General features: G+C 39.6%; 1 protein-coding gene across 2 annotated transcripts in view; it reads right to left on the reverse strand.

Annotated features, from left to right (window-relative positions):
• Nucleotides 1–654: 654 nt before the first annotated feature.
• The window catches only part of BCL2 (BCL2 apoptosis regulator), a 124,342-nt gene continuing 109,584 nt past the window's right edge, over nt 655–15,412 (reverse strand). The window contains exons 4-5 of one of the 2 annotated variants that reach the window (XM_088130659.1): nt 6,551–6,710; nt 5,553–5,690 (exon numbers count right to left, since the gene is read on the reverse strand). In XM_088130659.1, the coding sequence (XP_087986785.1) occupies nt 5,689–5,690; nt 6,551–6,710 (162 nt within the window). In that variant the 3' untranslated portion in view covers nt 5,553–5,688. Of the gene's footprint in view, nt 5,691–6,550; nt 6,711–15,412 lie in introns of both variants that reach the window. The other variant, XM_025165700.2, reaches the window with a different exon arrangement.

Below are 15,412 nucleotides of genomic sequence, written 5' to 3' on the forward strand. Positions count from 1 at the left end.
GGAGCATGGGCTCCTAGATTTGCAGATGAATGAAATTTGAAACAGTGTTAAGCGTGCAGTCATATTACAGCAAACCAAGGTTCTACCTGAGAAAGTACATTTCAGATCAAATTAGGGTATATTTTGGTCAATCTCCTCAAAATAAATTCTTTCTTGGGAAACCATCATATAAAACATTCATTGCTTAATGTTGCTATCGGTGCACTTTTAGTTTCTTATAAAAAAGGGATTAAGATGTGCCTATGCTAAGCTATTACTACAGAGGTTCAATATGGCTGAGTGGATGAATACTGTAATCAAAAGACTAAGTGCAAATCTCAGCCCTGCCATGAGCCCATAATTTATCCTGGAAAGAGTTGCCATCAGCACAATTCTGTTCACTTCAGCCCTGAAGAAAGTCCAGTTCTGCAAGACTTTTACACCAGTAAGTGGATACAAGACTACAGGTTGAGTTTTTGTTTTCCAGCCACAATATGAAATATTCCACAAGATAACTGTGAGAGGGAAATGGGATGGAAATTGCAAAGTGCAACGTGAATGAAAAAGTCTCTATAATGTTACATCATTTATAGCACTAAAAGCTGTGTTTTGCAGGATTTTCCTCTTAAATCAAAACAAAGCACCAGAGAAAAACAGGAAGAACTAGCAATCATGGTGAAACAGCTGAGAAGATAGGTAAAATCAAGCTTTTATATACATTCAACATTTCTAAAATACGTTCAACTTGAATAGTACAGTATCAATATCAACAGTCCTTATAGCGAGTGCAGCCACAGTATTATACAATTTGCAGCAACAAGGGGGTGGGGGTGGGAAGTGGGGTACACACTACTGGCCATCTATTAAAGACAGAGACTACTGACAGCCATTTGGGCTCCTCTGATATACAGATACTTAAGATACCAAGAAGCCCAAGGGGACAAAAACCAACAAAACAGGAGAACATCCACCAGTAGCATCTATTTACATGCCCGCAATGTGATTATTTTATATGACATCTGAAGCAGCTCTGAAAACAATCTCAGCATTGGGCAATACAAGAAAATCAACTTTGTTCCAAGAATTACTGTTTTCTAGCAGCATAGCCATTCCTAGCTCCGATAGCGTTCTACTTTGACAATGTAAACGTTTCGTTCAAAAACAGTCCGTTCTTACTGAGGATGCTTGAGACCGGTAGTACAATCTTTTAAGAAGAGGAATTTAGGATCCCCATCTCAAAATGAAGAAGAGAATGTGCTGAGAGTGCTCCATGCTGTCTTGTCCCATAAGCCTTTATGCTGAGATGCTCACACAACCTCTAAGAGGAACATCATTATTCTGCCCTATTAAATAGGTGAATGATACTTCCATATTTCTATTCTAGCCACACTAATTAAACAGTTTCTTGAAAGGCTGACTACTCTAAAATATTTCACTTGGCTCACATATAATTACTTTCTTGCATATGAGGTGAGGCACTACACCAGATCTGAAGGTTTTACAACAGTTCAATAGCGAGAACGATACTTGTTGCTATAGCTTAGATCCATCTCCTTCCTTGCCCCAAGTTCTACTACGACACATTTGAAAGCATGCAGCCTCTGATGTAGTACTGACCCCCAATTATTTTTTGTCATTCTCTTCAAGCTTCTGGCAGCATTCTTAAGACTTAGTTACCCAAGGGGGTGAATTAAGGAACTAGTTCAAACATACATGTTCATTACTACTTGACTGTGACGCCAGGGGTACATCACAAATTAATCCCCAATAGAATGTCCATATTCTCCAGTGCAAGGAGAGTTGTACATTGAAGTGACAGTCTGATCCTAAGCACAGTTTTGCAAACTTAAGTCAATTGAATGAGTCAGTCTCAGCCTAGGATTGGGTTGATAGTTGTTAAATGCCAAGTGACCAAGTAATGAGAAATCATATGATAAGTAGCATATGTGAACCAGTTCTTTGGTAAAACTTTAGCTTGAAACACTGATGTAAATCACTGCATCTCAGAGCTTCAGTGACCTGAAGCCTGTTTGTGGAATGCAAAGGCACAGCTTTTATGGCATTCCTTCTATACACCGATATTGTTTAACTGAAGGCTAGTTGGAAAAGTGTTGGGTCATTTCCTTACATGTTTTGACTCTTTGGACATTCCAGTAGTTTCTAGGCACCGCTTAAATGCCTGAACTTCTACAGAACCTAAATGCACCTGACTTCCACAGAATTGCTATTTATAAATCTACAGTTTTAATATATGTTAATAAACGTTTTTAGGTTTAGCAAAGCTAAATAAAGTGAAGCTGCAACACACATTGCCCAGTATCTAGAAATTAGAATTCAATCCCATATCTTTATACGATTCTTTCTGCTATGAAATGTAAGAGCTCATTTCACTGATGCTCTTGAAATGTTGGATGCAAAGGCCATAACTGTATAGTAACTACAGCAACGTTAACATGCATAAAAACTCTGGGCTCAGCCTACCAGAAAGTTCTCATGTGCGGGAGTGGAAGCTGAAAAAAGATAGCTTCCTGATGGACTTGGCCCATTTTCTTTTTAAAGCAGCTTTGAAAACATGGTACAAACCACAGCAGCCTTTCCCATCCTGGTGTTCTTCAGAAGCGATGGGGCTTCAATTCCCAGAATTCCCTTTGACCACGGAGGGTCCAATACATTTGGAATGCACCAGGCTGGGTAAGACTGGACTACAGTTTTAATTTTAGAAGTACTACATTTCTGAGATCAGCCTTTCTAGCTTGGTGCCCAACCGTTGTTTTGGTACTACAACTACCATCACTAAGCAGCAAGTCAATGGTAGCTGGTTATTATTTGTTTATTAAACTTACATGCTGGCCTTTTAGTCAGAAAGAACTCTGAAGGTGATAATATTATCTAACACACTTTAGCAAGTACCAGGTTAGAGAAGGCTGACCTTAGGGTTTTTGTTTTTTTGTTTTTTTTGCATATAATGCCACAAAATCAAGTTATTTCACTTCTTACATATGTTGTTTCTGTGAATTATTTTGCTACATTCTCTTGAGTACAAAGCTTTTTATGACTGTACTTCAGTCCAGACTTTTTATCACTGAATTAATATTTTATAACTTCTACTTCTTTACAGTTTTACAGACAAACTTTTTTTAAAAAATGCAAAGAAAACACTTTAAAAAAATAAACAAGATAAAAATTCATAGAAGTCAAATATGTCCATCCCATTTAACTTAAGCTTTTGATCCTTTCAGTCTTGATTTTCATCCCGGAATCTATTATGCCCCTCATGTAATATCTATTTCACAAATCTGAAATACATTGCCTGTGATCCAAGGAACAAACTGCAAGTTGGCATCTTTGTACTTGCTGAGTCCTTTCTGGCATTTCCCCTGCAGCAACCCAAACACCTTTGCAAGCTAATCCAAGAGTTGTATAGACTCTCCAGTGCTGAACCCAACAGCAAAGTCCAGAACATTTGCAGAAGTCCGAGCTGTGCACACATGCTTCTTTTCACTCTGGCCAGTTATTTAATCTGGTGATATAAATGGACTGCTGCAGTTCTGTTAAGATGGAACAATGGACTACTGGAATGAATGCTACCTGGAGCTGCCTTTGACCAAGAGACAACCAGATCTGAATGTTATCATTCTATCAATTTTCCTCCTTCTGTGGCTCAGTCCAGCTCAGGCAGTCCAACAAATCAGTAGCTATGTTGCTCTTAAACAACTTCATCAACAGAGTCCACTGCATCCTTGGTTACATTCTTAGATATTGCCAGTTTTTAATTATTATTTGGGGATTTGGGGGCACAATGCCCAGTAAGCCCACACACTTGGGAAGGCCATTTCTTTGCCACCACTGCCTCATTCATTTGCTATCTCCCTCTGAGCCTAATTTGAATCAGGAGCCAGAAGGAGAAGTCAAGACAACTGGAGGCAGCTACAACTTCTCTTTGCTTCATTGGTACTTGTACGCTTTGGATAATAGATGAATGCACAGGAACAGCAAATAGGTCATGGGGGCTCAGGCAGTTGGGGTGGGACACCTTCCCACAACATAAACCTCGGTAGGTGCCTGATGATGTTGAGTCAAGGTGCCAGCAGCTCTGCCTATATGCCACCTATATATTTATAATCAAAGAACCTAAATTACTCATGGAGTGTTTTATATTCATTTTGCTTAAAGTTATTGTAACAAATTCTCCACTCCCTTTCCTTTCCAGATTTCCATGCAAAAATGTGGCATCTCAAAGGGCTGAGTGTCTATGAGTCACACCAGATGGAGGCGTTGGACCATTTCTTTATCTTCTTTTCCTTTGAAGACTTCTGAAGGTATAAATAGTGTGCATCACTTCTGAGGCAAATACATTTCCAATCTGGGACAGGCACAGGGCTAAGAATGTAATTTGGGTGTTAATTTTGATACAAAAAGGAAGTCAAACCTAATCTCTGCCAGCTGATTGCTTCTTCTTCTTGCCAAATGGACCTTGAGCCTATTTTTGACTTTGAGATGTTATTAATTAACAAAGAAAATTGCATTTAAGACCCTAAGAAAAATTAACTAAGTAAGGCAGGATCTACTGCAAGTAAACACTCACTCCACTGGGAATGTGAGCCATGACTTACTTCCAGGCTCCAGTTCTGCAAGGCAGACACAGGCACTTTCGGTTTCCTGATAATTGCACAAAATGGCAATTTTACAGATGAAATATTTAATGAAACAGTTTCTGGCAATTCCAACGTATTTCATTTCAGGCTTTTAAATCACAGTTTGAGGACACACAAATAGTTTCCTTATAATGATGGCCAATTGTGGTGTATAATGGCACAGCACTCCTGTAACAAAATACTGCATGAATCACTGTTTCCAGCTGTTGCCCTGCTGGGGATTTTTCCAAAACCAGCTGTTGGCTATATGGACAGACTGTTGAACAATATGGGCTTATTACTGGCCTGAATCTGGCATTATTTCTCATTCTGAATAGGTACCATGCTGAACCACCAAATCATTGTCTTCTCATCCTGTTGCCTTTTAAGGTCACCCTATTCATAGGCAGAATTGAAATCTTAACTACAAAATTATGCCACTGCATCATCACCCCTCCTAAGGGTTACGCATGTCTCTATACCTACGGTTCTTCAGCCTACTGTGATAAAATAGTCTGTTGAATGATGCTTTTCAAAGAAGCCGAAGATCTTTGGAATCTTCATTACAAAATATACAATGCTTGTGTTCCAGAATTTTAGGAAAATAGTGGGTTAAATGTAAAATATTTTTAATAAATAACTCCTCTGCAATGTAAAAAATAAATGAATATTCCCTTTGGCAGTAATAGCAGATGTGTGTGTGTGTGTGTGTTTATGTATACACACAAATACATATATATTTGTGTGTGTGTGTGTGTGTGTGTGTGTACACCCAAACACACCCAGACACTTATACAGAAAGATACTTGGCTCATAAAATAATAGCATTATTCGACAAGGGGGAAAAACACATATTATTTTCTTCTTTCAACATTCCTCTTTTCTCAGTTTTTGAAACAAAGACTTCCCATCAATCCATCACCAGTTGGATGAAGTCCAAAGTCACTTATGTCCCAGGTAAGCACCCAGGGTAATGCAGGCCCCCACAACTGCTAGACTAAGGATCGTCTTCAGAGGCAGCCATGACAAATCAAACAAAGGCCTGATGTTGTTGCTGTACAGCTCCACAAAGGCATCCTGTATAAAAGAGAAAAAGGCAGGACAGGGAAAAATGATCAGAAACATAGGAGAGTACATGCCATAAAACATTAACAGGCATAGTTAGTCTTTACAACCACTAAAACCAAACCAGTCTACAAACTGAGAGGAACACATGACCCTTTAATTCCTATCCCTGGAGGAATTTGTTCATTTGTGGAAGAGGTTTGCTACTAAAGAGGTTTACTAAGGTTTGCAGAAGATGCACCTGCCTTTTAGCCAGGATTGAGCCACTGGTATTCATAACTGCCAAGCAATATAACAAGGGTCAGTTTGGTATAGTGGTTAAGGCACCAGGCTAGAAACTGGAAAACTGTGAGTTCTAGTCCCACCTTGGGCACAAAGCCACCTGGGTGACCTTGGACCAGTCACTCTCTCTCAGCCCTAGGAAGGAGGCAAGGGCAAACCACTTCCAAAATTTTGCAAAGAAAACTGCAGGGACTTGTCCAGCCAGCTGCCAGGTGTCAACACTAACATGAAGGAGAAGCAGAAGAAGAAATATGACAGTCTGTTAGATTGAGATGTTTCCAATGGGCAGTGAAGGCTATAGTGGTAATCTGCTTAAACCTTAGATTCCAATATTTATTCCACACAAATTCACTCAAGCAAAAAATTCCTTTACATTGTACATTAGCTTTTCTCAATCTTCTGCTCCCCAGCTAGGTTCTCTGGGATTACCTCTGCCTCCCTATTATGCTTGTTATTTAACAGCAATGCCTTCTTGAAACCAGACATTCTGATCTGTTGCTGTTGCCACCAAAAATTGTATTATTTCCACCCAAGTGGACATAAAAATACAAGTTTCCCTTTGGGGATTAAAGCCAATAACTATTTCTCACATCTTAGTTCTGGTTCAGCCTTCTGAGCAACCGTGCTGCTTAGGTAATCCAAGGCGCCTTGAGAATGTGCCTTACTGGCAAGATAATAAATACAAATGATGGGAATATATCTTCTCATCTCCACTTCAGTTGTACAACTCCTTCTCCTCTGTCCACTCTCCTAATCAAGAGAAACATCAATAGCTTTTAGAAGTGACAGCTGCCTCTAAAAATGAGCGTGCTCCAAGTCTCATCAACCCTACTAAATGCCTAAACCAGCAATTATTTCTACTGGCACATTTAACAGTGGACACAAGATGGCACATCAGACTTCTTACGGCATGCAACTCAAAATCCAGTAAAGCTAAACTCTGAATGAGAAATGCTTACATAAAGAAACAGTTAACTTTTACAATTTATCTTCCGAAAGGACAAACAAATAACAAACAGGCTAGTTTATATCCTGGTTTTCTGGATGGAGAGGAAAACATTATCTCTTTCACAGAAGCTATACATCTTTATCATAATCTAGTACAGTATATGCACTCAAACCAGAATTAGGAGCCCTTAAAACCACTAACATCAACTGAAATCAAGAATACCTACATTTCCTAGTTTGTATCATCTGGGTACAATCTCTCATTACTGATTTTTAAATAAAGATCTCTACCAATGACAGTACAACATTAAACACACTTCTCTGTACTGTTTTTTTTTTTAATGTATCAAGAAACAGAACGGCGAAGCTTCTAAATATTGGAACTAATGAATAATGAACATGAATAATGCAAATATTTAAATAACACCCACAGAAGGTATGTAAAATAAACGACACCTCTAAAAGCAAATAAAATTCTAAAATAATGCTTCACTTTATCTATTGTCCAGGGGCATCCCTGTACCTTTCAAAATTTGGGGTCTGGTTATAACGGAGATATGCAATGCAAGCCACGTGCTTGTTGAAGAGGTCGACGGCCAATAGCAGGGTTCAGGCCGCTCATATCTGTATAAAGTACTATTCAAACTGTCGAAACCAGATTCTGACATCTCCTTGGCCCGCTTTCTGCATTCTATCATGGCAAAGAAGGGAGACTGTGCTTATTAGCCGCTAGATTTACTGCGCCACTAATTATCTAGCATAGTGTTGTCCAAACTTGGCCACTTTAAGATGAGTGGACTTCAACTCCCAGAATTCCCCAGCCAGCCATGCTGGCTAGGGAATTCTGGGAGTTGAAGTCCACCCATCTTAAAGTGGCCAAGTTTGGACAACACTGATCTAGCAGATCTGCCCTGATCTCTAACCGAACGCAGGTATGGTATGAAATGGGAGAATCTTACAGCACTTGCTGTGTAATTATTTCCATCTGATGTCTGAATCATGAACAGGCAGCATAGCCTTGTGATACACAGCCTTGTGTATAAATGTCCTTGCGTGCCCTAGTTACTGTTGTATAGAACAGCCATACAACTGGTGTGTGGGTGGGTTGTTGTTGTTGTTGTTGTTGTTGTTATTATTATTATTATTATTATTATTTTGTGCCTTTGAGTCCGTTTTTGACTCCTAGCAACTGCCTGGACTAGTCCCTGCACTTTTCTTGGCCAGGTTCTTCCAAAGTGGCTTGCCCTTGCCTCTTTCCTAGGGCTGAGAGTGACTGGCCCAAAGTCACCCTGCTGGCTTTGTGCCTAAAGCGGGACTAGAACTCAGGGTCTCCAGGTTTCTAGCTTGTTGCCTTAACCACTACATCAAACTGCCTCTCTACAACTAAAAAGACCGTGAGATGCTCTGGATTTGATTCCCCCAAGGTGCTTCAGAATGCACAAGGGCACTAATGTAGCGTCTATCTATAACTTTTTAAAGCAGCTACATTTTTTCCTGAGAAGTACATGGGAACTTGATCATTGTACGTATGGCCGAGCTATCACAGATCACAACTTTCACATCAATCCACAAGACTATATATTTGAGACCCACCGGGCTTTTTCATATATCAATTACCAGTATGCTTCATATCTCAAAGTGCTGGTTCTAGCCAGGCAAACTTACATGCTTTTCTGCTTTCCTGAAATCGGTGGAAGATACTCCATTTCATGGCTCTAGTTATTACAAAGCCAAATTGGTCTCCCCAAATAAAAGGACTTTTTAATGGGCATCCCAGAACTATGTCTGTCCTTCTACAGACTCTTAAATCTTTGGAGACATGTGAAGGCACGCCACCCCTTTTTCAAGCTGCCTTTGTTTGGTGCTTATGTGCTTGTCCTGCTGTTTTGCTACACTTTTTTTCAATTTATTGGTTCAATAAATAAATGGCAAGTTATTTGGGGAAAAGCATTATATACTGTAAGTCTGAGATGACAGTAAGCGTTGTCTAATCAAGTGATGTCTAATCAAGCCCAATCGTGTGCACTTGCCCTATTAATGCTAATTTATTTAAAGAAATGCTTAAAAATGTGGAATTCTTGCCTTGCTTTTCTGGACTCTGAGTTCATGGAGTTGTGATACACATTTGTTTGTTAACACAGCATAAACTGTATAGCTTTATTAAATTTATGCAGGGTCTATTTGACTGACTGATAAATCTATCTTATCTATCCCTTCCCCTTTCTTTATATCCATATCTATATCCATATCACATTCTGCGTGATCTGGATTTAGAGAGGAAAAGGTGATTTGGAGTGGATATGGATTGCGCACACAGCACCTGTTAGCTCTTTCTCAAATCAAACACTTCTTTCTTAGGATTGTGCTGCAGCTGTGTGAACTTTGGAAAAGACTACCTTTTAAGGAACTGATAAGAGGTGCCAAGTGAGCTCCCTTGAATGCTCCAAATCACCTTTTCTTAATTCAGTCTGGATTGCTGCATAACTATTTATCAACCAACCAACCAACCAACCAACCAACCAACCAACCAACCAACCAACCTATCATCTATCTATCCATCCATCCATCCGGTGGCACTGTTGCTGGCTTGCAAAAAGAGTTTAGTTTGCTGCAGAATCTGGCTAACAGATGCCTCGTCTTGCATCCTTTCCTGAATCATTAATATGGATACCCTAATGTACAATATGGAGTACAAGCAAATTGTGCAGAACTTCAGTGCCCTTGCTGCAGACTTTTCCCCGTGATGATTTCATCCAGCACTTCATTCTGATCAGGAAGTAGAAGAGCTTGATGAAAAAAAAAAGCCATGCTAATTTCATGTTAAAATGAAGACACAGTAAGAGGACAAAAGCTTTAACTCATGGACTCCTACTTCTATGAGAACCCATTACAGCATTAATATTCTTCTGATACCTCTGTGCCCCATCCCTATTAATTCCATCGGCACTGTGTCGTCTGGGCCTGGCCTGAAGGCATGCACGCCACAGGTGCACTGCAGCGACATGAAGACAGTGTTAAAGCTCAGAATTATGGTGAGGCATAAGAAGCATCAGCAGAAAATGCACAGTGGGAAATTGTTGTTCCTACTGACAACAATAACATCAGTGCCTATCTTATGGCGACTGCTCTATATATTTGGAAATAACTATTTTACGGGTCCTTTCTTTCCTCTTTGGTGCTTTCTCAAACATCCTGATTAGACTTATTTCCGAAGCTTGTTTGAACAGCCTGTCACTATTTGTTTAAGTCTGAAACCTGATTTAAACAAACATCCTGACTTATTTTATGCACTACGCCAACAAAGCGCCAAAGACAGAGGTGGGAAGCAGAGAAGGATGATTGGGAAGGGAAGCTGCAAACACCCCAGCATCTAAAGTCAAGTAAACTCTAATTCATTATTGAGTGTTTCATTATGCTGATCATCTAAAAACTTTTGAAGCTGCTTCCTACCCAGTGATATTGCTGGTCCCTTTTATTTTAAAGTAACTGTGCTCTGCCTTAGGCTTTCCAATCTCACTTCTTGGAGGTTCCAGATGATCTATATACCAAAGGTGTAGGGACAGCAGAATGCAGATCTAGATATCATGTAGATTTTGGATGATTTGGAGTATCTGCAGTAACTGGAAGGATTTATCATTCATAATTGCATAAGAGTGACCCTTGGTGGCCCAAATTGTACTGTTAAAATAAATAAAACTTGGAATAAGTAGGAGTAGATTTTTAAATGGAAGAGCCAAACAAATTTATGGGGTCAGATGTTCATTTATACCAAGAGTAATGGATCTTGGGGTTCTAATGAAAAAAACAAACAGATCCTACAGGCCTGAAGTGTGCCCCTGCCATTCTGCATATGAGCTACTAATTTTTCCAACAAGGACTAATGCCATTAGAGATAAACAGTGTGAGATACAAATGTGTCAAGTGCAAGTAACATCAGCCTGATTCATAGTACAGATATTCACCCCAATACTGCAAAATCTGTAAAGCCTTACTGAATTCAGTGGCACTAATCCCCAAATAAGCATTGTGTCTTAGATGTCTTTGCTGTATTCACAGACTACATTTAACCAGGTCAGATAAAGACCGAGGAGATACATTTTGCCTAACATATTAAATTTGATCAGTGTTGGTTAATTTTTTTATGGTTTACTACATTGTGCAAACCCAGCCCTGTTTTGGTAGTTTATGGTTCAATGTATTGTGTGAACCCTTAGAATGGGTTAATTCAGTAACCAGGTTAAGTGTGTTGTGTGAACGCCACTCTTGTAAATAGTTTATAGCCGTGCTATGGTTAATTGGGTAGCTGTTACCTAGGCAGGAATGGATTTTTGTGGATTAGGGATGAAAAGTGTATCTCCAGCCTTTTACTTTATGATCAGTCAATTCAGCTGTGATGAAAAGGGAATGCACGTAAAAGTAACCTTGCTGGAAACCCCACCATCACTTTTTTCATAAATGTTTGCGAAATATGATTACATGCCATTTATGAAAGGTTCTTAGGTTCACTGAAGGGGTTACTGCACCTCTAAGATCAAATTTAAACAACAACAAAAACCCAACTATATTTTGTATGAGCGCTTTATATGTAAACACTATTTAAAGTGTTCTTACCACAGACGGCCTGTATCTGAATGTGTCAAAGACCTTGGATAAGTGCAAGTTTCTTACTATGTAGGTACGTAGTTACAGTAGATGGTGGTAGCTAGCCAAAGTTGGTTGATCTTAAAAAAACTAAGCAGAGTTTGCCCTGTCTAGTACTTGGATAGGAAACCACCAGGAAATCCTAGGACTTTGGAGTGGACTGGGAAGTCAGAAAACCCCAGAAGGCAATGGGAACCGGCTGCTTTTTGTTGCTAAGAAAACACCACAGACATGTCTCCTTAGTCTACCAGGAGTTGAGCTTAATTCAAGGGAGACTGCATTTACTAAATGTCCCTAGGACTGAAGTACTGCATTAAAAATGTAGAGCATATCCTCTCTGCATAGTTCAGCCCCTGACATTTCTAGCTGATGCTCTCTCAATGGACCAATCTCAGTTTCATACCTTCTCTGATGACTGGTGCTCAGATTGCTACCACAGGCTAAAATGCAGCCCCCAGTTTGCAAAGACTCAACCTATTAGCTGCACTTCAGTGCTCTGTTACAGAGCTGCACCGAACATAAAAGTGGAGATGGAGTGAAATAAATGGTTTCCTCGGTGCTGCAGTTTGCATTTATGAGTGAGTGGGTGTTGGGCAGAGTATACACCCAGAGGAAACTGACTTCCTTTTTTTTTCTTTTCTTTTCTACCTGAATCAAACAGATGGTGAGGAAGTGATTTTATTTCCCTCATTATCACTGGTCCAACAGGATATCCTTTTTGGCCACACTGTGCTGAATGAAGAGCTGGCAAGTCTTCCAAGGCTTGATGGAGCACAAGCATTTGCCTTGTAGCTCTTTTTTGCTGCCTGCTCTATGATTCACAAGTAAACACTACTAATGCCAACTTTTCCTGAAGCTCACATAAGGGCTGGGTGATACAGCCTTTACATTCACTTCCACAAGACAGAAAGGGTAAAGGAGAGTGTAATGTGGCACATGTGATGTTTGAGAAGAAGACTGTGTGAGAAGAAGAAAAGCCTTCCTTCCCAGATCATATGCTCATATAGAAAACGCCAATGTATGCATTTGTTCTTCTTAGCTGTTTATTACACTCCTGTGAGTGTATCTGTCTATTTCATACTGCTTGTCTTACTGCTTTTTAATTGTTTTATGATAGAGCTGCATTTTAAAACTGTAAGACTGTTAGCAACCTGTGGACTGAGAAGGGCATGCAGAAAAGGGCACGGGAAGGTGACTCCCTCTTGGACCAAGTAGGCCAGGACTGCATGACTGGCACCCCCTTTCCACATTTTCTTGAAGAACCTTTCCTGGACTCTGAAAACTCAAGGTTGGGCAACTCCATCCCATTTTGTGGGGCCTGGAGACCTGCTCCCTAGATCAAGCCAATATTTATACTGCCGAACTTCGTATGTTAGAAGAACAAAACGCATAAGTGCCCCCATGCTTCCATCCTGAACTCTTGGGTGCGAAATGACATTGGACAGATCAGCTTAGTAGACTGTTGCTTAGCCCACTGAAGTCTTGTGAAAATGTTACATATACAACTGCTGTGGGTTCAGTGATGCCATTTCAAAGGATGGCATACACATGTTTTCATGCAAATACCTGCCACATATGCAAATTAGGGTAGATCTCTATAACATGGTTTGCTTGAACTAGTGCCTCATGCTTCTGTCATTTACAGAAAAATGACTGTATTACATCTCAGTTACTCAAAATGTGGGCAGTTTTGAAATAAATGTATGACATTTATGTTCCTATTTAAACATTCAGCTAATGTTGCAATAAAAAGTAGGGTGATTTGAGCTAATATAATATGCATATTTTATCCATACAGTAAACAGATTTGAAAAATATTTTAGAATGTGGAAGCTCCATATAATATTACTGATCTCCCTTATATTCAATTGTTTTGTAGCTCAGATTCTGAACTGCTAGCTTTGCTGCTCATTTATGATGATTCAGTACAGTTTTTTTCATTCTACTGGGCACTGCTAGCAAATTTAAGCAACAAAATGTTTTCTTGTTTTCAACTTTTGCCTTTTTAAAAAAAAACGATTAGTCCACACTGTCATCCACAGGGAGGCATAAAAAAGGCAAGATGGTGGTCATCGCAGTGTGATTGAAGAAGTCCAACCCCTTTGTACATGCATGTGACATTGACATACATAAAAAAGAGACATGGCTTTGACCACACAACGCTGCCATCTTGACTTTCTTGACCCATCCCCTACAGATATTAGCGCTAATCCATACATTTGGAAATTCCTATGTTTAGCAGCTCTGTGCATCCAGAACAAGAAGTATGGAACAGTCCTTTGATAAGTTTGTACCTTCAGGCCTCAAGTGCAAGCTGCAGTAGTAGGCAGACTGGGAGACCTATGAAATTCAGAAAGATCTGTGGTTTCTGATTATGTTACTCGAGGGAACCTCTGTTGCCACTGTTCCATGGAAGCAATACTATAATACTTCAGGGCTACTAGATGAGAGCAAGGACTCTGCACTGTTTGGAGAGACTGAAATCTCTTCATTATGAGTTTGTGGGGAGGTGGTGGATATCCTTCTATGACAGTCTGAGAACTGCCACTCTGGTCTGATGCTGGCTAAACCAAGCCTGCCTGGGAAATGTTACAGCAATTAGTCTTGGCGTCTCCAACTTAATTCACTTACACACTGTTTTGCAGTATCTAAAAGACAGTTCCCATGGGGTTCGTTCATTTGTTCATTTGTTCTTTCATTCTTTCTCTCTCTCTCTTTCTTTTTCCACTCTTGGAAAAGCTGCCTCTAAAAATGAGATTATATATCTGACACTAGGATAGCAGCTGCAACAGCATTAAGAAATCACCAGTTAATCATGGTTGTCTAGGAAGAAAATCCACTTTGGTGGGATCAATGTTAACCCCAAAGATTTAACAACAGCAACACAGAAAGTGAATGAAAGCCATGTTATTATAATTCTGAGTTTTGCATGGGATCATAGAAAGATAATAATTTCCAGATCAATGCTAAAGTATTGATTTGGAATTTTTTTCCCCCAGATATAAAACTGCAGGTAAGGATTTTTCTTGTCTTGAATAAATTCAGATCACTCATGCTCCTTACATCTTATAAAATGCTAGCACCTATTACCTTCAAATGATCATAAAAAGAGTTAATTTGCAGAGCAATTTAAGAAATGAGAACTGAAAGTCTTTATTAAGTCAAATGTCTCCAAAGTAGTCTGGGTTCATCGTTGCTGTCAGCGGGCTGCTGCAGCAGCAAGAATGGGGTTTATTCATGAAATATATTCAGGGTTTATTGCTGGCTAGTGCCCATAGCTGCAGACCCTTCACTATTTGAGACAAAGCTAAAGCAAAATTTTGCAAGCCCCTTGCTATGAGTTTTAGTGGCATATGGAGACAAATAATTTTTTGAAATACTGGATGCATAACTGAAGATCTAATGAAAAGTCATTTCACTCTTTTTATTCTTTCAAAATGTGGACAAGATAGTGAGATGGTCCTTCCAAACATATTTGGCAGGCAAATTCTAGTTATCTGACAAGGTTCCTGCTCATTCCAGCAATTTGGCATAGGGAAGGAAAACATAAATTGATACCCCTGTTAAATTTCTGGAAGATATGGAACCAATTAATGCTGAATAATCTGTAAACAAGGCAACAGCAACAACCATTAAAAAAAAGCCCCAATAAAAAAGCAATCACAGTGCAGTGGCATATTCCTAATAGAAACCTGCTGAAATTGAGCAATAAAAACAATATAGAATGGAACAGATCTAGTCAGAGAGGGCAGTATTAACAGCAGAGCAGCACCTGTGACTGGTCATTCCTTACCTCTTACTTCTCAACATATTCCACTAAACTGCACGTTCCCTAACATTCCAGTCCCAACCATGCCCCATCC

This window comes from Python bivittatus, unplaced genomic scaffold, assembly GCF_059951505.1.
Source record: "Python bivittatus isolate LINGU-HERP-01145 unplaced genomic scaffold, Pbiv_v1 ctg000840_np1212, whole genome shotgun sequence".
In the NCBI taxonomy this organism is placed as follows: Eukaryota; Metazoa; Chordata; class Lepidosauria; order Squamata; family Pythonidae; genus Python; species Python bivittatus.